The 26,683-nt window shown below is 35.7% G+C and overlaps 1 protein-coding gene across 1 annotated transcript in view; it reads left to right on the top strand.

The window, feature by feature from the left end:
* Positions 1-26,683, top strand: part of ADAM9 (ADAM metallopeptidase domain 9) — a 136,566-nt gene that overhangs the window by 23,962 nt on the left and 85,921 nt on the right. The window contains 8 exon segments of the mRNA NM_001195402.1: positions 2,295-2,373; positions 8,895-8,971; positions 9,992-10,187; positions 11,368-11,433; positions 13,289-13,360; positions 14,680-14,849; positions 18,841-18,922; positions 19,645-19,778. Coding sequence (NP_001182331.1) covers positions 2,295-2,373; positions 8,895-8,971; positions 9,992-10,187; positions 11,368-11,433; positions 13,289-13,360; positions 14,680-14,849; positions 18,841-18,922; positions 19,645-19,778 — 876 coding nt within the window.

The raw sequence follows: 26,683 nt of genomic DNA, 5'->3' as shown, positions 1-26,683 counted from the left end.
TATAAACATTGGGGTGCAGGTGTCTCGATCTTTCACTGCATCTGTATCTTTGGGGTAAATCCCCAGTAGTGGAATTGCTGGGTCATGGGGTAGCTCTATTTTTAACTCTTTGAGGGGCTTCCACAGAGTTTTCCAGAGTGGCTGTACCTGTTCACATTCCCACCAATAGTGCAAGAGGGTTCCTCTTTCTCCACATCCTCTCCAACATTTGTTGTTTCCTGTCTTGTTAATTTTCACCATCCTCACTAGAATTTGGTGGTATGTCATTGTGGTTTTGATTTGTATTTCCCTGATGGCAAGTGATGGGGAGCATTTTCTCATGTGTTTGTTGGCCATGTGTATGTCTTCTTTGGTGAAATTTCTGTTCATGTCTTTTGCCCATTTCATGACTGGATTGTTTCTTTGCTGTTGAGTTTAATAAGTTCTTTATAGAGGTTTTTCTTTTATTTTCATTGTAACTGTCCTCATTAAATGCCTTAATGCTAGCAGCATCCAGCAAATGTTCTTTAGTACCGAATTCTAATAGATGATTCAGCTGGTACTTAAAGAACAAAAGACATCCAGACAGAAAAATGGATTTATATTGTTTGGATGAAAGAAGGATGGCTCTTTTCTTGAACGAGAGGGGAAACTGACAAACATTCTTTGCTTGCCAAACTTTAGCCAGGCTGTTGAACCTTCTAGATACATCAGTCCACTTCCCTGTAAAATTGCGTTTTAGGGGCAGCCCGGGTGGCTCAATGGTTTATCGCTGCCTTTGGCCCAGGGGATGATCCTGGGATCCCGTGATCGGGTCCCATGTCGGGCTCCCTGCATGGAGCCTGCTTCTCCCTCTGCCTGTGTCTCTGCCTCTCTCTTTCTGTGTCTCTCATGAATAAATAAATAAAATCTTAAAAAAAAATTGGGTTTTAGGAAGAACTCCCCCCATCCCTCATTTCTGATCCCTCTGGGCATGTGATCAGGTTCCTTATTCTTTACCATCCACCAGATGATTTCTAATCACCCTGGCCTTTATTCAGCGAGAATCTGTTTAGCCACACCGCCCCTCAACGCTGATATTTCCAGTTAGTAATTTTCTATCCAATGCTACTCTGCTCCTTGGCTATAAATTCCCAATTTCTGGGCACCTGGTGGCTCTGTCAGTTAAGCATCTGCCTTCAGCTGAGGTCATGATCCTAGGGTCCTGAGTTCAAGCCCCGCATTAGGCTTCCTGCTCAGTGGGTAGCCTGCTTGCGTCTCCATCTCCCTCTGCCTGCTGCTTCTTCTGCTTGTGCTCGCTCACTCTGTCAGATAAATAAATAAAATCCTAAAAAAAAAAAAAAGCCCACTTGCCCATGCTATATTGGAGTTGATCCTTAGCAGTCCCTCACTATAAAATCCCTGTACCTATCACAGTGGAGCTGAATAAAGTCTTTCTTATCATCTTTAACAAGTGCCACTGAATAGTTTTTCTTTAACAGCGATAAGCCTGTCTTTCATATAGTTTACAGTGCTGAGCTCCCTTCTCACGCAAAGAAGCTTCAGGAATCAGCAGTAATTGCTTCCTCCAGCTGACCCAGATTTTGCCTCTGTACTTAACAGGTTAAAGCTGTGAGTGCTTCGTGCTTATACAGGACTTTTAGGAAAGAGTAAATGTACTTGCTTTTCTTCTAGAAATATGATGTACTATATAACCTTATTTGTACCTTTCCTCTGAGATGTTTCAGAAAATTTTAAAGACATTACTTATGTTTTTTTTGTAAGCAGCGTTTTGTGACCATTAGAACAGGTGTATTGTCTAGCACTCTTTATGAGGAAGCAGTGCACACGATTTCATATGCAAGACTGTTCATGAGCTTTTCACTTTATAAAAGCTCCCTCTTGGGATTCCGGGTGGCTCAGCGGTGTAGCACCTGCTTTCCGCCCCGGGCCTGATCCTGGAGACCCGGGATCGAGTCCCACATCAGGCTCCCTGCATGGAGCCTGCTTTTCCCTCTGCCTGTGTCTCTGTCTCTCTCTCTCTCTGTGTCTCTCATGAATAAAGAGAGACACACGGAGCGGGGGGGGGGGGGGGGGGGGGGGGGGGGGGGGAAGGGGGGCGGGGACACACACAGGCAGAGGGCGCTAAACCGCTGAGCCACCTCAGCTGCCCTAAATAAAATCTTAAAAATAAATAAAAGCTCCCTCTTTAATAACTTGTCAGGTAAAGTTTTTATTCCTGCGTATATCTCTTCTAGGAGTACTGCTTGTGAGTTGTGTTCTTAGTTGTATATAGGTAAAATAATTTTAAATGATGTGTTTTATTCCTCTTCCAGTGACTTTTTACCCCGAGATTTTGTAGTTTATACCTACAACAAGGAAGGGGCTTTGATCTCAGACCATCCCGATGTACAGGTAATATATTTTCCTCTTAATCTTATAGCAGATTAAAATAATTATAATTTAAAAATGAGTTCTATTTAGGTACACAAGACTGTATATTGCACAACCAAGCACTAAGGGCCACTCTTGACATCATAATATATGGAGTTGTCCTAGGAAGGGGTTGGTGGTGGGTACCTTTATGTGGACTAGGCTGTACTTTACAGTTCTCCATGTACTCAGTAGTCAAGTGTTTTGGTCTTTTTTTTTAAGTCCAGGAAAAGAATCTTCTATTTAATGGTAATCCTTATTGCTTATGAAGGAGGGATATGTGATATATTTTAACAAAGATTTAACTTTTTTTTTTTTTTTGCTGAAAGGTAAGATTTCTGAAAGCAGTTCTTACTTCCTCATTAAACCATTTAACTTGCTGTTAGTACTTAGTAAAGAGCAAACACTTTTATGCTTTTATATGTCCTAATTTTTTATGAAAAACAGTTCTTAGCGTGCCTGGGAGGCTCAGCGGTTTAGCGCCTGCCTTCGGCCCAGGGTGTGATCCTGGAGTTCTGGGATAGAGTTCCACATTGGGCTCCCTGCATAGAGCCTGCTTCTCCCTCTGCCTATGTCTTTGCATCTCTGTGTGTCTCTCATGAATACATAAATAGAATCTTAAAAAAAAAAAAAAAAAAGGAAAAACAGTTCTTTTCTCTAGAAATGTTCTCTTTGCATTGGAGAACAGAGTATTCTAAGGACAGAACTGGCCAGGAATATTTGAAATAATTGGCAATTGGTGAATTTGGCTTTATGTGTTATTAAATTAGAGCATAAACATTTCTGGTGTCATTTGGGAAGAGTGTTTTATAGTCCTTCTTGGCAGTTCGGTATTCTGTGTTTTTTTTTCTTTGCAGTAGTGCATGAGAAGTCTTTGTTACCATTAAACACATGCTATTTTTCTCCTGAGCTTTGTAATGTTTTTGTTTATGTTAGTTCTGCACTTCTGCAGCGCTCTTCCAATAAATAGAAGGCAAACCCTTATTTTAGATTAATTACCAGTACTTTAAAAAAATGATATGCTGACTTAGTCTTAATTCTTTTCTGGTGCACTTTCTGATTCCTTTAGTTTAGTGTCTTGTGTGTCCACTGTTTAATAGCAAACTAGTAGAGCAGCTCAAACATATATGACAGCATAAACCAGACCACAATTAACCCATCCATCTCTTCATCCAGCCTTTCAATTATTTATCCAGAGATTACTATGGCATGAGGCCAGAGATCACATAATTTAAGCCACTTGACAAAAGCAGTGATCATAAAGTTTTTGTTTTTGTTCTTGTTTTTTTGCCTTGTTTTTTTTCTTGGCATAGGTTCTGGAGATATGCACTGTTTGGACTTAGTCCTGGCTCTGTCATTTATTTGCTGGTCATGTTACTTTAACTTGTCTGTGCCTTACTATCTTTACCTTAAAATGGGAACAACAATTACAACTTTGTGGGGTTACTGGAAGGCTTTTTTTTTTTTTTTTTTTGGAAGGCTTAAATGAGTTAACACTTTTTTAAAAATTGAAGTGTAGTTGACATACAATACTATGTTTATTTCAGGTGTACAACATAGTGATTCAATGTTTATGTACATTGTGGCGTGATCACCATGACAAATCTAGCTCCAGTCTGTCACCATACAAAATTATTACATATTATTAATTATTTTCCTTATCCTGTACATTGTATCTCCATTAAATGGATTAATACTTGTAAGATACTTAAAACAAATGGTCTGATCATTTTTAACTCAATAAACATTATTATTTGTTATTGAAAGTATATATGCTTAAAACTGCTAAAAATAGATTTCAGTCATAGAAATTTATGTATCTGTTTTCTTCCAGCAGTATTATGGAATTGTGCTTTCCCGGGTGATTGAAATCTAAAAACTAAGGCAGATGAAGTCTGTTACTTATTTCTTGGTTATTGAATATTGTTCAGATAGATGAAAGTATGTCTGTAGATTTGAGATACCAATTAAAACTTTGGTACTGGGAATTTTTGGCATATAATTGATTGCCAGCTATCATAGCAATATCACTTTTGTCTATAAATTACAATGAAATTACGCTGAGAATGTAAATACTTTCCCTTATGACCTATTATTTAAAATTAATTTCTAAAGCTATTACCTGACTTTTATTATCAGTGTCTTTCACAAAGGCCATTTTTCACAAAATAACTAAGCTTTAATAACCACTTTATACAAGTTACTGTGTGAAATAAAACTCCAAATTACTATATGTTAGAACTTTGGGGGACTTTGCAAATGCATCAGCCAGTGTCTTAACTAACTTCCCTAATTAATTAATCTGAAAACTTGTATTGACTGCCCCAGGTTCTCTGGGCTGTGGCTAGGCATTTCTCTCTGAGTTCTGTGTACTTCTCTCCCTAGTTGAGTTTTTGCTTATAGTTTGCATGTTTCAAAACTGTGGCATTTGTACCTTTAATCATTCAGTTTAGTTAGATGTTTTATAAACTTATGAAATATGATTTGTTTTTTTTTCAAGTGCATTGAAAGCTTTGGAAAGATTTAATAAAACCAAGTTATTTAAAAAATACCATCAAGTTAGTAGATTAAGTGACCAAGTGCTGGATTTTAGTCATGTCATATAAGAGAGCTTCTATTATAATTGAAACTAGAAACATTTAATTTTGGAGTGCCATGAATTACAAGTATTATTACGTCATGTGCTACACCATTGATAATAGTAGAAGGTATTTATTTTTCTCTAGTGAGAAGAAGCAGTATCAAAACTAGACTTTAACACAAAGCACTAGAAAGAAAAACATGAGTGGTTGTGAACTCCCCCACACTAGAAAAAGTTGTAAAATGTTGAAATTCAGCCTGTATTTTTGGCATAGAATTGTTTATTTTTTATTTTTACCACTTCAGACTTAAAGGAAACATTGCAAGAATAATATAAAACATTCATGCATCTCCTTCGCATAGATTCTCCAAATGTTAACATTTTACTTCATTTGTTTTAGTCTTCTTTTTCTTTTTCCTGGAACCTTTTAAAAAGTATATTGCAGACATGGCATCGCTTTACCCTTAAACGCTTCATTGTAAATTCCCAAAAACCAAGGAATTCTTTTATGTAATTAAGTACAATTCTCAAAATTAGGAAATCAACATTGAAGCAATACTATTATCTAATTTACAGATCTTATTGGTGTGTGTGTGTGTGTGTGTGTGTATACACATATATATTATATATATGTTATGTTATGTTATGTTATTTATTTATATTTTAGCCCATCATTGCAGTAATGTACTTTATGGCAAAAGAAAATCCAAGTTCATGTGCTGTATTCAGTGGTTATGTCTCTGTCGTCTCCTTTGATCTGGAAATCCTTTGTCTTCCTTTGTATTTCATGACACATGGCATTTTTGAGAATTATAGGCCAACTTTTGTAGAATGTCCTGCAATTTGAGATTGATATTTACTCACGATCAGACTCAGGTTATGCACTTTTGGCAGGAATACCTCCAAAGTGATGCTGAGTGATGCTCAGTGTATTCTGTCAAGAAACATATGCTGTGGTTAGTGCTTTGCTGACAGTGTTAACTTTGATCATTTAGTGAAGGAATTGTCTGTCAGGTTTCTTCTCCTCTCTACAGGTCATGTTTTTTGGCTTTTCAATTAATATTATGGTTAGACATTTTGAGGCTAATATGAATATCCTGTTACTTCTCAAATTTTCACTCACTAGTGTTAGTATTTAGTACTTGCCTGAATTAATGGTTATTATGATGGTAGTTAAAAATGGTGATTTCCTAATTTCATTAGTGCTTCTGTATGCATTAGTGCTGTCTGTAAGGAAAAGTTTCCACTTCTTAATTATGTTTATCGATGTAGACTCACAGATACTAAATTTTTCACGAGTGAGATTGAAAATCTTCATATATGTGAGGGCATTTTTACATCCTTTTGTGAGTTGCCTACGGATGTCTTTTGTCCAGTTTTCCAATTTTTTTTTTTTTGTTGTTGTTCCTCTAAGAATTTTTTTAATTGAGGTATAATTGACATCATTATACTGCATTAGTTTCAGGTGTACATCATAATGATTTGATATTTGGATTTGTTGTGGTATGATCACCACTTTAAGTCTTTTTAATACCTGTTATAATACATAGTTAATTTTTGTGTGTGTGTGTAGGATGAGAACTTTTAAGATTTATTCTTTTGGTAACTTTTATATATGCAGTACAGCATTATTAACTATAGTTGCTATGCTGTCTTTAGTCTAATTTTATGTTAATTTTTATGTGTGGCATGAGTGGTCCAGTTTCATTCTTTTTTATCCAGTTTTCTCAATACCATTAATTGAAGAGACAATCTTGGCTCTTTTGTCAGAAATTTATTGACCATTTGGTATGAGTTTACTTCTGGGCTTTCTGTTCTGTTCCATTGATCTATGTGTCTGTGTTTTCCAATACCATACTGTTTTGATTGCTATTGCCTTGATTGCTATAATATAGTTTGAAATCAGGGACCATGATGCCTCTTAGCTTTGTTTTTTTCTTTCCCAAGAAGAGAAAGAAGTGTCTTTATTCTTGTGGTGATGTTTTGTGTGTGTGATTTTTTTGTGGTTCCAGACAAATACTAGATTTTTTTGTTCCATTTCTGTAAAAAAGTCCTTTGGATTTTTGGTAGGGATTGCATTGAATCTATAGATTGCTTTGGTTAGTTTAGACATCATAACAATATTTGTTCTTCCATTCCATGATCATGAATCATCTTTGCCTATTTCTTCTTCAATTTCTTGGTGCTTCTTCAGTTTCTTTTTATTTTATTTTATTTTTTATTTTAAAGATTATTTATGATAGACATAGAGAGAGAGAGAGAGAGGCAGAGACACAGGAGGAGGGAGAAGCAGGCCCATGCCAGGAGCCTGACGTGGGACTCGATCCCGGGACTCCAGGATCGCGCCCTGGGCCAAAGGCAGACGCCAAACCACTGAGCCACCCAGGGATCCCCTCTTCAGTTTCTTTGTGCTTATTGTATCTTCAATTTCTTTCATTAATATCTTTTTCTGTGTATAGGTGTTGCCTCTTTGATTAAATTTATGTCTAAGTATTTTATTCTTTTTGATGTCATTGAAAATGAGATTGTTTTCTTATTTTTTCCTTTTGCTAGTTTATTATTAGCGTATACAACACAACAGATTTCAGTATATTGATTTTGTTTCCTGCAAGTTTACTGAATTCATTTATTCTAATAGTTTTTTTGGTGGAGTCTTAAGGGTTTTCTTATATAATATATCATCTGCAAATAGTGACAGTTTTACTTCTTCCTCTCTTCTATTGAGTTTTTCATCTTTCTCCTTTGATGTTTAAGAGTTCTTTATAATTAGGGATATTAGCCTTGTCTATGGTACAAGTTACAAATATTTTTTCCTAGTCTGTGTATCATATTTGACTACTTTTTGGTGATTCTTTCCATGCAGAAGTTTGAATAACTTTTTATGTAGTAAAAATTGTTTTTTTTTTCTTTTATTGCATATATATTTTGAGTGATCGTTAGCTTCTCTCTACACCCAGGTTAAAGAGGAATTCATCCATATTTTCTTTTAGTTTTTGTATGATTTTTATTTTTTATGTTTACATTCTTGATTCGTTTGGATTTTATTATGTATGATGTGAGGCATGGCTCTAATTTTATCCTTTTCCAAATGTCTAAGCAGTGGATGAGCACTATTTATTATAAAAATCCTTGCCCCAGTTCCGTATGTACTTTGGTCTATTTCAAGTCCCAAAATTCTGTTCCACTAGTTGTTCTCTCAATGTATCACTGGTACTATACTGTTTTAATTATTAAGGTCTTGTGGGATGTCTTAATGTCTGTTAGAGCTAGTCTCCCCAGCATCTCCCTCCCCTGACCTTGGCTTTTTTTTTTAGTGCTTTGAAATTGCTTTAAGAGGAGAAGAATCTCATCGTGTAGTAAAAAAACCTGATATTATTGATAATATGCTTGTATTTCTATCAGCCAATTTCTTGCTCAAAATTAAGGATAAAGCCTCTTTTGTTTTTTTAAGATGGCTAAATGTAAAACTAATAATAATATAATTAATATAAATATAAGAAGAAAAAAATCATGTGATCAAAATACTTTTTTGCCACATACTGATTTTTCTTCCCCTTGACATAATTAGCTTGTCACAAGATCCCCTTCTGTATTAGATGTCAATTGACTGCTGTTACTTCTTGGATTGACTGTGATCTAAGATGTTAAACATGACATAATGCTGTCTTGTTCTGTTTCTAGGCTTACAGGTTACTGGGGTAGAGCTGTTTGTACTTGGTATCCTCTGGAATTCTGCCTGTTTGTATACTTGTAGGATGGTAATAGATGATCCAAAGAGTGCCATGTGATATTATAAGATGCCAGTAGTATAAACAAAATTGTTAGTTTACTGACCTTAAATAACTTTGTTAGCTCTGTAATTTCTATGATGAATTGTAGCCATGTAACAGTATTTGAAGATAATACAGTTTTTATCATTTAGAATCATTGTCATTATCGGGGCTATGTGGAGGGAATTTCTAATTCATCCATTGCTCTCAGCGACTGCTTTGGACTCAGGTAAGGAATTTTCTGTATCACTTTTTTTTTTTTTTCTCTTCTGTTTCTTACCCCTTTACCTATCACTCTTTCTAAATCAGGTCATTTTGGGGGACTTAACAAAATTATATTTTACTTTGATATTGCTGAAGATGTTTAGAGCTATGTATCAGATCATTTTTAACGTGTTTAAGAAAATAGTAGAGTTGGTGAGTTTCAATATCTAAAGAGAAAATTTCCTTGATTTGAGACTGCTAAGTAGTTTATGCCATTTATAAAAGCATACTTTAAATTTCTATAGCCCTTTATAAAATTTTCACCTCTATATTCTTTCAATTAAGTCTTACAGTGCCTGTGAAAAGGCGCTCACCATCTCCATATTTAGGTGATGAGCAACTGAGGTTTAGAGAAATTGTGGCATATATCAAGTAAAGTGATAATAATATTAAAATTATATTTTTGAAGACCTGGCAGTATGACGCTATGCTGGTTGGTTGGTTATCTGACTGATTAAACTTCTTAATAAATATTATTTTTAATTCTCAAATCAGCAGTATGTGATAGCTATAATTATCTCCATTTAAGTAATAACACACAGCAGTTACTCTGTGCCAGGCAATGTTCTAAGTATTTTGCACTTATTAAATAATTTAGTTTTCAGAACAACCCCATGTAGAATGTAAAGTAAGCTAGAACCTAGGTCATTGCTGTGAGTCCCATAGCTAGCAGGAAACATTTGGGGTTCAAACACTGATTCTCTGGCTCTAGATGCCATACTCTTAGTCACTGTTGTATATTGCCTTGCATTATACAGCAGTCACCCAGAGAGGTTAAGTCAGGGAGTGATGTTAATAAGTAGCAGTCTTGAGTTTTAAATTTAGGTCTACGTGACTCTAAAACCTAGTATTTCTTTTTCTATACCATGGTGCCCTTTTTTATATATGTTAAGAACTAGGACTTGAATTCAGGTTTTCTGATTCCTTTTCCTGTGTGTTATTTTCTTTGTACTGAAAAATTGTGTATGTGTAATGTGACACTTAGAGGATTGCTGCATATAGAGAATGTGAGTTACGGGATCGAACCTCTGCAAAACAGCTCTCATTTTGAGCACATCTTTTATCGAATGGATGATGTCCACAAAGAGCCTCTGAAATGTGGGGTTTCCAACAAGGACATGGAGAAAGAAACCACAAACTATGAAGAAGAAGAGCCTCTCAGCGTCACTCAGCTACTTCGAGTAAGGAAATAGATTTCTTCATGGCTCAGACTAAAGTGTTAAAAAATTGTGTATTTATGCATTAAACTGATAATTATTATTGTTATGTTTTTGCCACTTCTGTGCCAGACATTGTGATAGGTACTAGGGGTACAAAGATGCAATTCCTGCAACCAAATCAAATGAGCCAATCTTCTATGTGTCTTGGAAATCAGGGCTTAAATCTCAAACGATACTTATATTTTTTATCACTGATGCATAATAGTTCATTATATTGTCTTTCAGAGAGCAGTACAATTTTTAATTTAGATACCTTTTAAAAAAACAGGAGCAGTGATGCTTGAGTCTTAGTTTGGAGAAAGAACAATTGAGTGTTAGGATGTTAGTTATTTCAGATGTCTTCCAGGAATCCTTGTACCCCTATTTTGAGTCTTCACTAAGATTCCCTGCTTCCTCCTGACATGAGGCTCTTAGACTGAGATGCTTCTAGGAACAGGTCAACTTCAGTTGTGATCACTGCACCTTTCTGCATGTGAGATGATGCTGCTGTGTTGGAAGAGACATGCTTTTCTAGTACATTCTTATACTAGTTTATGGCATTATTTTCATTGCCTCTCTTTGCTGTCCATTCTTGACTGTTGGACTGATCTTTTTAACTTTAATCATTGTAAAACTTTTCAATTTTTGCTGAATTCTGCACTGCATATGAATTTCTGAAAAACACAAAACTAGTTATTTTTTGAAGCAGCAACCTTGTCCTTACTTCTGCTCTGGGTTATTATATTCTTATTATAATTTTTATATTCTTTTTTCCACTCTCAACCTAATAATGGGGTTTCCCATTACAGTGTGTGAGTATGTGTAGTTTTGATATTGGAAAATCAGTAATTCTGCTTGGAAACTTGAATATGTCATATTATCTTTAGAATTTTTCTCAAATTAGTACAGAGAGCAGATATCACTTTAAGAAATGTGTTTTTGGCTTTTTGATCTGTGTGAAATAAATTAATTTTATGATATTCTTAGCAAACATGAAATAAAGAGATTAGAGGTTAGGGGAAAGATCACCACCACCTATGAAAAACATGTAGTTTGTTGGTGGGGTTTTTTTTTTTTTTTTTTGGTTGGTGTTGTTGTTGTGGAATACTATGTGGTCTTACAACTTTTTTTTTTTCCCTTATGATGTTTGTATTTTTGACAGAGAAGAAGAGCTGTCCTGCCACAGACCCGATATGTGGAGCTGTTCATTGTTGTAGACAAAGAAAGGGTAGGATTGATGACAGTTTTTCTTCTTTTTCATGAAAAGCAGATGAGAAGTGAGGATCCCATGAAGGAAACATAAAATATAATATATTTATACTGATTTTTCGTAAATGTAATTTTAAAACGGCAATGGCTTTTTTCCTTTAAACGTGCTTGATGTTCATAATCCCACCAGAAGCTGAATGTAGCAGATGAGAGTACCTTTAACTATTTTTTACTGGTGATTTTCCCCGCCTTGTCTTTTGGGTTATTTGCTTATGCAGAATTTCTTCAGTGAAACTGTACTGCCTTTCATTTATGGTCACCTTTGCAGATGACTTTAAAGGACTGAGATGAAAAACCACTTACCGGATACTGCTTTGTTGCCTACTAAAATTGCTTTGCTTTTTAGAATTTCAGTTAGGCTATACTTCACTTGAAGAGACAGAAAACTTCTGGGTCGTGGCATGCTTTAGAAGGGAATAGAGGAGAATAGTTGATTTTAGTGTTTATTACAAATTTCTGTGTCCAGAGTAGCACTAGAGATTTTCCTTATTTATATTTAAAAACTGTGCTTAACCTAGCTAAGAAAACTAATAGGTCTATTTCAGCATTGACAGGGTTTTCAGTTTTAGACTTAGCTGTTAAATAATTCAACATACGGATTATTCAAAATGTTTTGTCTGATTTTTACTTCCACTTTGTGGTTTATGTGAAAAAGTTGTTTGTAGAAGCTTAGCAATATTGGCAGTTCCTTTCTTAGCAGCTTCAGAGACAGTTTAGAGGATATTTATGGTTAAAAAAAAATCCCCTGTTGTGCATATAGGTTGGAAGTAAGCAAACTATATTTCTTAACAGGTAGAAATGTATTCAGATTTGTTCATTATAGGTTCATTACTCTCAAGTGGTAGAAAGAAAAAGCAGAGGGAGTGTGATCAAACATGAACTTTGTACTAGATAATGGCTTTATAAAAAGCTTCTGGAGAATGTTTGGACGATTGACAAAAATAGAGATTTGAAATGTTTTCATTTATTACTCTCTCCAGATAGATTTATTATGTGCTAGTGGAAAATGGTTCAAAATAAGAATGTTCCATTTTAATCAAATCTTATCTGATATGCTACAGTCTTTTTTTTTTTTTAGGAGAATCATGATAAAATGCCTGACTGATTAAAGATCTGATATATTCTGATATTAATGCTCTTATCTTAGAGCAAAACCATATATTCTTTTTAACATTTTCTTTTCATTAGCTATTTAGTTGGCTGTATTAAAATAATGTCAAAATAGACATTTGGATTTAGCCAGGTTTTAAAGAACCAGTCATATCAACTATTTGTTGTAATATAGTTAAACTTTTAAATATCTCTTTTGTCTACATATAATGTCTCTGTTCATGAACATTGGATTTCTCATTATTAATTTAGCACAGAGCTTATAAGTTGTTTATTGGTAATGTCCTTAGCCTAAAGGATGAAAGGGAGGAGGTCTGTTAGCTTGTTTTTATTCCTTTATTTGTGCATAAGGTAGTATTTTAAACACTACCTTTATAAACTAATTGAAAACATTTCTGCATTAAAATGAATAAATAACATTAAAGAGAATTCATTTTAAAATTATGCTAATTTGGAGCAAATGTAGTCTTCAGTATATTTTCATGATTACTCCTTTCACACTTGAACCTGTTTTTCCTTTATTCCTATTTATCACTGAAATGTATCTTTTAGATTTGTTAATTTGGAATGCAGGTGAATATCTAAATGCCCCTATTTTTAGTTCAGAGGAAATATTTGGGATTCTTATCTTCATTATAATAGGTTTTAGAAATGTTTTTCATGAATTACTTTGGTGAAAATGATTTTCTTTTCTTGCTTTCCAGTATGACATGATGGGAAGAAATCAGACTGCAGTGAGAGAGGAGATGATCCGTTTAGCAAACTACTTGGATAGTGTGAGTTGTGTTTTCTATTAACTGGGGTTATACCAGAGTGGAATTTAAAAATTGTCTCATTTTGAGTTCTCAGTATTCTGTGAACTCAGTCTCTCAGGGATCTGCTTTCTAGTTTATTTTGTGATACTTTTATGTTTGAAAGGAATGTATAATTGTAGAAGGACTTTGAGACAAGTAAGAGATTTCATATTAGCATCTCTTTTATCCTCTGTGTAGATAGGGTAAGGTACTTTGGCAGTTATGAAAAGATCTTTTGAATTTTTATTCAATCCTACTTTGATGAAGGCTGCTTTTTACTCTGAAACCATGATAATGACTGTGTGTGTGTGTGTGTGTGCGTGTGTGTATGTGAGAGAGAGAGAGAGTAAGAGAGAGTAAGAGGGAGAGGGAGGGAAGGAGGGAGAGAAATTTGATTTGAGACGTTGTGGCTCATTCATCCAGTGGGAGATATTGAAGAATTAGATGCTAGCTCTCATAAGATAATATCATTTGGGTGGCTCAGTGGTTGAGCATCTGCCTTTGGCTCAGGTTGTAATCCTAGGGTCCTGGGTTTGAGTCCTGAATCGAGCTCCCCATAGGGAGCCTGCATCTCCCTCTGCCTATGTTTCTGCCTTGCTCTCTGTGTCTCTCATGAATAAATAAAATCTTAAAAAAAAGATAAATTTATCTATAAGATATTTTCCTGTTGTGAATATCAAGTGTAATAATAGATGAGGACAATAATGTTCTATTATTTATAATGTGCCAGAAACTGAGCCAAGTGCTTTACACTTGTCATTTATTCCTCACAATATCTCTGTGAAATAAAAATGAATTCCATAGTGCATTATCTGAAACCTTTGGCCTATGGGGTTTAGAATTTTGATAAAAGTTTAGAAGGCTGATATGGTTCATCAATTATTACATAATATCTAACAGGACCTTGTGGTAACACTTTGTAATCAAACTCACTGATAATCATTACTCCTGTAATGAAATCTATGAATATTTACATTAAGTGAGATATGTAAGGGCTATAGATAGATTTGCATTACTTTAGAGCAATTTGGAAACCAAACTTACTAAAATCTTAAAATTTTCAGTTTTTCACATTTTGAATGGAAGATGAAAAGAATTTTGAACTTCTATTAATTTTGTCTTATGGATGAGGACACTGAGACTCTTGAGAGGTCAGAATCTCATTATATTGAATGAAATGTATTTTTTGGAGGGGAGGAGTCCTGTTTTTATTTTTAGTTGTGTTACTTCATCGTAAGTTAAAAGATACTTTCATATTCTTTAATATGTTTTATATGCTTTTATTTCTGTTTTCTCCCTAGATGTATATTATGTTGAATATTCGAATTGTACTAGTTGGCCTAGAGATTTGGACAAATGGAAACCTGATCAACATAATTGGAGGTGCGGGTGATGTGTTGGGGAACTTTGTACAGTGGCGGGAAAAGTTTCTCATAACACGTCGGAGACATGACAGTGCACAGCTAGTTCTGTAAGTGATTTTAGAAGAAGTGCTATTAATGGAATGGTCAGAATAGTAACTTCTGCTTATTTTCTTTCATTAGAATGTTTTCTTAAGGTTTTTGAGCATTCATCTGAATGAGACCTTTGTATGACATCCCACAAGTGACAGTTTGATAATGAGACTTCTTTTCTGTGTTGGATTCTCTGTCACCTTTAGTCCACATCCTTCCTCTTTCTTGGGTTTACTCCCTCACCTTGGTATGGCACATATTCTAGTTTCTTCTCATGAAAGAATATAGGGAAAGGAAAAAATTTGATCTCTTACATGTCAGAAAATTTGCTTCACAGTCTCAGAATGGAATTTAAAAATTACACCAGCATGACTTCCGATTATCCTGGAGCCCAAGTAACTTAGTTTTTCAGAGGTGTGCTTTACAGTTTATAAGTTTTTTGATTATTTGGCTGTATGTAAAATTCTAGGCATGAAATCTCTTTCCCTCAGAATTTTGAAGGCATGGCTCTGCTGTCTTTTGACTTCCAGCATTACTGTTGAGAAGCCTTAATCCATTCTGATTCCTGATCCTTTGTGGGTTTGTTTGCTTTCCTCCTTCTCTGGAAACTTGTATGATCTTCTCTGTGTTCCCAGGCTTTTGAATTGTCCTGATGGTAGACTTCGGTGTAGTCTTTCATCACTCACTGCTGTGTTCATAGTGGGTAATTTCAATCTTGAAACTGCAGTTTTAGGAATTTTCTTCTAATTATCTTGTAGATGATTAGATCCTCTTTCTTTTGGTTTGTCATTCTTTCTGGGGTTTCTTTCAGTTGGCCATTGAATATCATGTGTTTGTCTTCTAATTTTATTATCTTTCATCTCCTTACTTTTTGTCTTTTTGTTCTGTTTTGTCTTTTGTTCTACTTTCTGAGTATTTCCTTAAATTTCCCTTCTGAGCTTTCTATTGAGTTTTTTATTTTTACTATCTTATTTTTAATGTTCAGTAGGTCTTTTTGTCCCATTTAATATTTTTATATAACAAGCTCTGATTCCATGGGTATAATAATTTTTTTTACTCTCTCTGGTTACTTTTGTAAAGTAACCCAAACTTATAAAATATTTAAAAAATTTTCTTCTTTTATATAGCATTTTCATGGTATCATAATAAAACCTAAACTTATAGATAACTTAATATAAATATAGTCCAAAACTTAGAGCAAAATCCTCATTTAAAACTATTTAAATCATTTCATTTTTCTTAAAGTTTTCTGGGTGGAGGGCTTCTGTTTCGAAGACCTGTGCCTGCCGTAGCCTCCTTTGCTTGGCAAACCCTCTGGCTTCACCAAAAGTCTTCTAACTTGATAGGTTGGCTTTTTTGCAGAGAAATGTTCTAATTTATATATTTTTTCCTCCCTTAGTATTGACCTAAAACTCATAATTCTTTTCCAAGGAAAAATTTTCCTTGATTTTATTTTGTTTCGTTATGTGAGCTAATTTAAAGCAAGGCAGTGAAAATGTCAGAATGGATTTTTATAGCCCTGTAATCACAAAGGCTTGGTCCTGACCTTTTTATTAATTTTTAGTGAAGTTACATATGCAAGTATCCTCCTACTAGTGAGCACGCCTTCTAGTTCACAAAGGGCCAGAAGGAACGGGCATCCAGCACATTTCCCACACCTTGCCCAACCAAACCTACCAAGCTGTCTTTTCTTTCGTGTCTGGTATCCATCTGTCATGCTAGAGGCATTTCCCAAATGTCTGATGATCCCTGGTTGTGTTTTTGGTTAAGAAATGGGGTACTAAAGAGCCTTTAGGAAGCAGGAATACATGAGTAGGACCTGGGGGCTATGGCATTAAGTAGAGGGTGATCTGGCTAAAATGTTTCCTTGCCAAGCCCCTTATGTCAGGATCTCTAGTCCTCTTCTTGCTGGTCAGATGCCCCAGAGAAAGATTTATTCATTCATTTATAATATATTTATTAGGTGTATACCCTGAGCATTGGGGATAGCAATGAATAAAGCAGACAAACTCCCTATTTTTAAAATGTTTTAAATTTTTAAGCAGGTTTATTGAGGTATTACTGATGAAGATTAAACTGCACATATTTAAAGTGTACGTTTTGATGAGTTTTGACATATGTATATAACCATGAAACATTGATCAAGATAATAAACATATCCATTCCCTTCAGAAGTTTTCTTGGCCTCTTGGTAATCCAGTCTCCTCTCTCCTCCAAAAAATATTCCCTCCCCAAGCAACCACTAATCTTTTCTCTGTTAATGTGGGTTAATTTCCATTTTCTAGAATTTTCTGGAAGGAAAATCACATAGTTCTACTGTGTTTGTCCAGACAAAAATTCTTGGGGTCATGGAGTCTATATTCTGGTAGAGGAGATTAGCAATAAGTGAGATAAATGAATGTGTATATTAAATACTAATAACTGGTAAGGAGGAAAAATAGAGCAGAAAGGGTAGAAGTAAAAGTATAGGAAGAGTGTAAGTATACTTATGGTGGTGAGCATTTCATAAGGTGTATAATTATGCAATTATACACCTGAAACTAATATATCAATGATTCAATTCAAAAAAAGGGACAATAAAGACATATTGGTCTGTGGTGAATTGGAAATTAAAGCGAAAATTATTGGCCTTTCTCTCTTGATAGTTTGAGAAGCACTGCCTGAGATGATGCATAAGGCTGAATTCTCCATCTCCTTGCCTTTGTCTTAGCCACTGTAGGCCAAGGGGCTGGCATCTGCCTTTCTCACCTGAAGGAATTGCCTGCCTTGGCTTGTCATGTGGCCTCTGTCATCTATAAATTTGTGATAATGGAACCAGATATACAGATATCTGGAACCAGATATACAACACAGTGTCTTGGGTTCTAATTTCCTATCATCATGTGAAGGAATAAGTACCTCATTTTTCCTGTAGGTGCATGTCTCCCTGGAAGATTAAGGTTACAACCAGTGAAGCTCATTTTCTGACTCAGAGTCCAGGAAATGTTTGAAGAAACTTAGTAGCCACAATTTTTATTGTATTGTAGGCTTAGCTCCAGGTGGAGATGTAAAGACAGATTTCTTTTCTTGCATTTCACCCTAATTAGAACATGCTTACCTGGCTACAGGGCAGAAAGGGCTGGGATGGTATAGCTATTAGGGTGGTAAATATGGAATCAGGTAGCAGTATGCCAGACCCCTGCTTGGTGACCTAACAGCTAAAGATACAACTTCCCACAGCCTCAGTTTCTTAAACTGTTCAGTGGGCAGGCACAATGATTTTTATCTAGTAGGGTTTCAGGATCAAATGAGGTTACTTTTGTAAAGTACCTGTGAAGGCTTATGGAACATTTTAAGTACATTGTGGTGTTGTTATTATGCTTTTCTACTCAATAAATAGCTGGCATATGCCAAGATAAAGAAGTATCAGAGAAATCAGGTTGAATTGGTGAGGGAAAGCCTCATAGAGAAGACTTGTGGAAATGAGAGAAGCGAGAGAAGGAGGTGAGAGAATGAGTTCGGAGTATTTGTTGGACAAAAGAGTTCCAGGTGGAGAAAATAGGCCCTGAGATACAAGTGTGTTGGGGATGACTGACCGGGGAGCCACATGGAGACCCCCTGTGGTTCTTTTGTCCCCTGCACTCCCTGCCCTGCAGCCTCCTGTGTGTGTATGTTCATTGCACGTGTTACCTGCCCCTCCTCGTTATAATTTTTGAATAAGTAAATATAATGTGTTTTAGGAAGATTTTTCATCTAGAGAGTAGGAAAAAAACCTTGGTTTGGTATCTAAAACATATCTTCAGTTGTCTAAAAAATGAACTTGTGATATTAGTCTCATTCTCTGATAATAAAAAAGAAATAAGACTTAATTGTATTCTGATTTTAAAATGTCAATGTTCTCTGCTGTTTTTCTCCAGTTGTTGTGGGTTCTACCAGCCCAGTTTAAGCTTATCCAAAGGAATAAGAGCAGTTTGTTCCTTTCACCCTCCCAACTACATTTTCTAACTTTTACCTTGTATTTTTATTTAGGAAGAAAGGTTTTGGTGGGACTGCGGGAATGGCATTTGTGGGAACAGTATGTTCAAGGAGCCACGCAGGCGGGATTAACGTGGTATGTTTTTGTTCTTGATATTTACCTTTGGACATCTGCATTAGAACAGTGTCATGGGGCAGCCCCCGTGGTGCAGCGGTTTAGCACCGCCTGCAGCCCAGGGCGTGATCCTGGAGACCCTGGATCGAGTCCCACGTCAGGCTCTCTGCATGGAGCCTGCTTCTCCCTCTGCCTGTTTCTTTGCCTCTCTCTCTCTCTCTGCATCTCTATGAATAAATAAATAAATAATATTTAAAAAAAATTAAAAACAAAAAAAGAATAAAATTCTTAAAAAAAAAAAAAAAAAAAGAACAGTGTCGTGCATTTGACTGCACACTTCCTCCCCCAGTCCTTAAAATACTATTTCGGGTAGAAGTGGTAGACGTGTTCTTTCTTTAGAGACTAGATTAAGTTTTCTAATATTACGTGTTTATTAGCCCCTTACTTTTTATGGACGAGAAAGTTAAAACTCCATTCAAGAAAATTAAATTAGAACCATGAATCTGTTTTCCCATAAATCATTGTGAATAACTTATTAGTGCTGAAATAATTGGTGTGTTGCTTAAAGGATCTACCTCTGTGTCATATCAGTTTCCTAGTGAAATGTTTGAAGACTGATGTTGCTGCATGATTTATCATAAAGACTGTCATCATCATAGTGATTAATTTCCTCTTGTGGAAAAAATAATAAACATATCCTTTTTGTTCAGAAACCTAATTAGTACTTTCCTGTGTTTGGACAGTTTGGGCAAATCACAGTGGAGACGTTTGCATCCATTGTTGCTCATGAGTTGGGTCATAACCTTGGAATGAATCATGATGATGGCAGAGATTGTTTTTGTGGAGCAAAGAGCTGCATCATGAATTCAGGAGCATCGTGAGTAAATGAATTCTTTCTTCTTGTTCTTCTTAACATGGTACCGTAGATAAGTGTTTCTTAAATTTTGTGATGTACTCATGTTAAGTTGAAAAATTATTCCTAAAAAAAAAAAAAGAAAGAAAAATTATTCCTGGCTCCTCTGAAATTAATTACACAATATACCAATGTGCTATTTTTAAATTAAATTAATGATTCTAAAGAGGTTTAAGAAAGAAACATTTGTGTAGCTACACTCTTGTGTGAATTGACACATCAAAAGAATATAAGAACATGGAAAAATTTGGGCAGCCCCGGTGGTGCAGCAGTTTAGCGCCGCCTGCAGCCCGGGGTTTGATCCTGGGGACCCTGGATTGAGTCCCACGTCGGGCTCCCTGCGTGGAGCCTGCTTCTCCCTCTGCCTGTGCCTCTGCCCCCCTCTCTCTCTGTGTCTCTATGAATAAATAAATAAATAAAATCTTTAAAAAAAAAAAAAAGAACATGGAAAAATTTACTTCTGAATTAGGAATTAGCAAAAGATTTCTATCAGATGTAGTGCAGGTTGGATTAGATTTGAGAGACTATATGAAGTATTTACTCATAAATCCCTTCTTGAGAAAGTACTTCATTGTCACTGTAAATAGAAGAGATCTTGACAGAGTGCTAACATCTCTACTTCTATAGGTAAAAATGGGACGCAAGACAAAAAGGAGGAGAAAGCAGAGTTAAAAATTAGTGAATGTTTTTTACGTGTTAGGTACTGTTCTAAGCACTTAAAATGCATTAATCTTTAATGCTCAGAAACCTGATGAGATGTGGGTATCTCTAGTGAAGGATGAAGAAAGTGAGGTGACACATCACAGTAAGTGTTGAAGCTGAGATTTCAGGTCAAGAGGTCTGGATCCGGAGCCTGTGATCTTAGAGCCCCTTTCTCTGCCAGGGTTCAAAAGTAATCACTGTAGAGAGTCTTTAGGTGAAATACCATTGAGTCATTGGGCTTCTTTTTGTTGCAGATTTGTCACAAGGGAACAAGGTTCCTACCTAATTCAGTAGGCAGAAATGCTAAATAGAGAGCTGGACATAGTCACAATGCATATGTGAGTAGAAGTTGAGTCAGAGAAAAAATTAGTTGTGGAAGGTGTTCATCTTTTCCAAACACAAATGAAAATTTCATATGGGGAATATCCATAGCCCCAAGTGTTCATTTCCTTTCCTACCTCCCTCAAGTTCCTGGAGCACAGAAAGAATAATAATAACTGCTCTTAGCCAGCTCTTTATCTTCAGATCTGAAAGTACAGTTCTCATTAAATTATGGTGTAAAGGAAAGTATTCAAGCAGAATTTGCTGCAGGATTTATCTGTTTTTGAGCAAATACTAGGCTGAAAAATAGGTATGGAAAAGTTAGAACATAGAAAAACTATATTTAATAAAAAAAGTAATTATATTCACAAGAAGAATCTTATGTTTGTAAAAGATTTTCTGTAGGAGACGGAAATAAATTTAGCATTTGCTTTGGCTGGAAGTGAAGTTGAAGAAGACATGAATTCAGGGAATAAGAACTGAATACTCAGCCATGAGGTAAGAAAGGAGACTAAGATGAAAACAGTGGCATGCAGTTAGGAAAGGCTTGTCCTGAAACAGTGCTATAGTGGAATTTAAAATGGTGTAAGAAGCAATGAAGAATGGATCCATACTTTATTCATTCACTCATCAAGTATTTATTTGTTCATTTTTAAATTTTATTTTTTTAAGATTTTTAAATTTATTAGAGAGAGAGGGAGAGAGAGGGCATGTGAGTGAGTGCAAGTGAGCAGGGGGCAGGGGCAGAGGGAGATGGAGAGAGAAACTTAAGCAGACCCTATGCTGAGCTCAGAGCCTGACGTGGGGTTCAATCTCAAGACCTTGAGATCACGACCTGAGCTGAAACCTAAGAGTCAGATGCTTAACCCACTGAGCCACCCGGGTGCCCCTTGTCAAGTATTTATTGAGTGCTGACTAGGTGCTAGACTTTGTTTTAGGCACTTGGAATATCTTAGTGAATTAGAAAAAGACTTGCCCTTCATGGAGTTTACATTTTCATGGGAGAAGACAAACTAGTAACATAATAAATACATCAGTAATACAGAACATTAGGTGATAAGTGCTATGGAAAATAAAATAAAAGAATAGGATTAGAAGATTGGGAGGTCCAGGTGTTGTGGTGGTGGTAGTAGTGGTGATGGTAGAAGTCAGGTTGTAATTTTAAATTTGTGTTGTCAGGGTAAGCTTCTTTGAGGTGATATTAGACTAAAAACTTGAAGGAGATAAGTAGAAAGCTCTGTGGGTATCTGAGGGAAACGCGCCAAGTATAAAGGAAGAAGTATGGCTAGACTTTTTTTCAAGATGGAAGAATTTACAGCAGGTTTGTATGCTAATAGGATTAATTTAGTGGAGGAGTAAAGTTGGTGATCTGGGACAAAGAGGGGAACATTGCTGTAGTAGACCTTGAGTAGGTGAGAGGGTGTGGGTTCTGGGGCACAAGTGGAGGGGTTTGTTCTAATGAAGCTCAGAGTATCTGTAGTAATAGGAAAAAATGGATGTAGCTGCTGGTAGATAGATATATGTAGTGGTGGGAGCCTGTGGTTCAGTTTTGTCAGTGAAGTAAGAAGTAAGTTGAAAGGCTAGGGAGGAGCTATTGGGGATTTCAGGAGATAGGAAAAGGTATGAAATAGTCATGTGGTAGAATGGAAGAATAAATGGAGTAGAGGGCAGTTTTATTTTATATATTTTTTAAAAAAATGTTTTATTTATTTACTCATGAGAGACACAGAGAGAGAGGTAGAGACATAGGCAGAGGGAGAAGCAGCTCCCTGTGGGGAGCCCGATGAGGGACTCAACCCCAGAACCCTGAGATCATGACCTCAGGTGAAGGCAGACACTCAACTCCTGACCCACCCAGGTTCCCCTAGAAGGCAGTTTTAAAGGGTCACTTGAGATTCATAGTTGTGAATTTTAAGTGAGATTAGTTTGTGGTTGTGTCTTTTCAGGCAGGTATGTTCAACTGCATAGGTGCATAAGAGAGTGATGTTAACCAGGTTGTAGTTAGGCCAAATACAATGAAGTAAGAGAAGGGCAAGGAAGTCAGATCTGTTTGCAAAGGAGTAATTATGATGGACCATGACATTTAAGATGGATAAGGCTTAGGAAAGGGGGGACATCAAGTGGATAAGGGAAACACTAATGAAATGGATGTGCTTGTGGGATGAGAGTTACGTTGGAGTATAAAGGTGTACCCAGGGAAAGTAAGATGTGTAAAATTGAGATTATAAATTATAGTAATGGTAAGATGTCCACTAAAAGCCTAGAAATGAGTGGTTGGATGGTGGAGGATTAGATTATTGGAGGACAGGAATTGAAGCCATGGAGAGAGCCCAAGGGACTAATAGGATTATCCATCTGCATATTGCAATCAGCAAAAATAAAGACAAGGATAGTGTTAGAGTGACAATGTTAGTGAGAAGGACATGAGAGGCAGTAACCCCAGGGATTGGTAGATGTTAGTAATCAAGGTAGCTGATAGTTTAATTTTATGAGATTCAGAGCTGGGAGATTTTAGGAAGGAGCAAGAAAGAATGACCTGGAAGCAGCAATCTGGAGGAAGAACAGTATATTCTATTTCTAGTTGTATGAGGGTTCTGGGGAAAAGCTGCTACTCCTTGAGAACATTCTCATGGAAGCTATGAAATCAGAGAATAGCTGAATTTCAAGTAGAGCTTGACAGTGAAAGGTACTTTCAGAGAAGAGGTTGAGGATATCAGAGTTTTGCTGATGATGCACTGTGGATTCCAGGGTGCATAATAAGGTAATGGGAAGGAGACAAAGGCCTTCACAGACAGCTACAGCTTCCTATAATAATAAATGTAAATAGGACTAAAGGACATGAGATTTGTCCCGGTGACTGAGGCAGGGAGTGGTTCTGCGGCTGCCTGTGTTAGGAAATGGAGCAGGGGTGAAGTTTTTGGGATTCCCTTGTGAACAGTAGATCCAGGAGGTCTGAATTTATCTCAGTCCTAGCATGGGAACTCATTGGCCCTGATTGGGTAACTTCTCCGTAATGCCTGTTTCGAAAAAGATTGCAACTTAATCTTGATAAGCTTTCCCAGATTGCAGGGAGAAAGGACAGAGATGAACTGTTAGAAGGATGGAGTAGATCTGGAGAACACAGTGGAAAGAATGGTTTGTGGGCCACTGGATTTAGTGGAGGAGCAACCAGAACAAATGGAACTTGAAAGAAATACATAATATTAAAAAAAAATTAAACCCGTTGAGTGGGGGAGGTATAAAATCACAGACAATTGAAGAAATATATGTCGGACTACATTTTAAGTTGTCATAATAATGACCTCAAGGTAGAATTGAAAACAAGATGTACGTTTCTAATTCATAAGGACAATTTTTTTTTTTTTTCAAGTGGGCTCCACACCCAACATGGGGCTTGACCTCATTACCTTGAGATTAAGTGTCACCTGCTCTACTGACTGAACCAGCTAGGCTCCTCAGGACAAAAAATTTTTAGTGAAAATATTCTACATAGAAAAAAAAAAAGCCTAAAAGAACATATTGTTAAGGTGTTACAAAATACAAAGTATAAGGTACAATAATTTAAGGCCAAATATAACGGTTAATATATGGAATGCCTCTCAGATTAGGTCTCAAACCACTATAATTAAATGTTTTATCTAGGAAACATACCTGACACAAAGAGACTCACAATAAGGCAAACATGATCACTTTTCATTTTTGGGATGTACAGTCATTAATAAACATTTATCATAATTGTTGATATCATGTTATTAAAATATATAATGTGAAAAGCATGTAAAGGGAAAATGAGCACATTTCAGGAAATTTTAAAACAGCTTTCTTAATCACTAACAGATTATATAAATGAAACATAAGATTATAGAGGTTTAAATAAATATTAATATGGTTGATTTAATGGATAAAAATATAACTATGTACAAACAGAACATATATCTTCATTTCAGGTGTTCAGGAATCTCCACAAAAATTGACTATATATTTTGCCAATGACTATATATTTTGCCAAAGACTTATATAATTGAGAAAAGAAGCAGAAACAGAACAGGGTTGGGCAGCCCCGGTGGCACAGCGGTTTGGTGCCACCTGTGGTCCGGGGTGTGATTTGGAGACCCAGGATCGAGTCCTACATTGGGCTCTCTGCATGGAGCCTGTTTCTCCCTCTGCCTCTCTCTTTCTCTATGAATAAATAAATAAAATCTTAAAAAAAGAAAAAAAAAAAAGAAACAACAGGATCTCATTCTTGGGCCACAGTGTAGTAAAACTAGATGTTAATACCAAAAACCCTAAATGAATTGATAATTTAAAAACACTCTCCTAAGTAAATCTTGTATCAGAGGTCTAAAGGCTAATTATAAAATATTTTGAATAAGATGGTATTATGAATATTAGGTTTAAAACCTACTGTGTATTAAAACTTCAACATGAATGAATATAAGATGATCTTGAATATAAGGTGATCTCCCATTTTCCCCATGAGAACAGGCAAGGAGTTTTTTGGGGTTAGCTTAAGTACGTAACCTGGTAGGGATGTAGAAAATATAAAAGGAGAGAATTGTTCAGGATCATGGGGAGAAATAACTATGGCTGTAGGAGAGACTGACCATTGAGGAGTTGAAGTAGAGGGAAATTGCCAACATCAGGTGACCTGATAGAGTGAGACTCAGAGGAATAATCAGTCTTGTTCCTCTGCCAGTGCCTCCAATTGGGCACATTTCATTGGATGCAGTCTGTATAGGTCAACCTCCTAAGCAAAGAACACAGTGGAGAAGGATGGGGATAAGATTGGAGGAAAGACCATAACATATTGGGCATACATGGTACTATCAGTACCATTAGCTTATCTTGGTTTGGATTTTCTAGCTTAGTGTGATGAATAAGAAGATGATTTAAGAATAAATATTTGAAAAGAGGGGATAGTGAACGATGTTAATGATTGTCTAGTTTTGAAAAGCAAGGGAACCAATTAAATAGTATTAGAAATATAGTTTTAAAGTAAATAGATTTCCAATAGACCAGTTACAACTACTTTGAAATATGTGAGGAAAAAACTGTATTTGCCAAAAAATTATATTTGTCAAAAATTCTGAATATCTTGAGATCAACTTAATAGCAAATAGCATTTGTTTAAAGAACACACTTTACTGAAAGTCAGAATATGTAATTTGAGTAAAGGCAGTGTTCTTTTATGAGAAGATTAAATATTGGAAATATATTTTTATCAAATTAACTCAAATTATTATTAATACCAATCAAGTTCCAGATATGTGTATATTTCTTTCATTCTAGAACTTGACAAAAATAAATTTAGAGTCAATTTGGAAGAGTAATTTTGCAAAAGTAGTGAAGAAAATATTGAAAAAGAAGACCTTTAAAGAAGGATTTTGGTATGAACTATTATATTTGGGAATTGTATAATATTAACTTAAATGCATGATAAACATATCAACAGTCTCAAAGTAGAAACCTCAGAAATAGTAAAAGTGTTTTTTTTTTTTTTTTTTTTGAGATGGGGTTATTCAGTAAATGAGGCTCAAATGGTTTGTTAAGAATTTGGAAAAAATCACCATACAGTATGCATTAAATTCCAAATATATAACGAAATAGTAGAAAATGACTTAATGGATATAATCTTGGATAGAGAAAGGTGTTTATAAACATAAACCTTTCCACTCCCCCACCCTACCCTCAAATTATAAAGGAAACAGTGAAAGAGCAAATAGCAAAGAATACTGTTTGAAATGTCTGAGACAAAGTTTTTTGTTTGTTTTTCAAATAAAAATATAAATTTACAGATGAGCAAAGGAGAGGATATGATTGGGCAGCCTGAGTGGCTCAGTGCTTTA

The sequence above is a fragment of the Canis lupus genome, chromosome 16 (assembly GCF_011100685.1).
Source record: "Canis lupus familiaris isolate Mischka breed German Shepherd chromosome 16, alternate assembly UU_Cfam_GSD_1.0, whole genome shotgun sequence".
Lineage (NCBI taxonomy): Eukaryota > Metazoa > Chordata > Mammalia > Carnivora > Canidae > Canis > Canis lupus.
The sequence above is the reverse complement of the archived record's forward strand: the minus strand, read 5'-3'. Positions and strand labels throughout refer to the sequence as shown.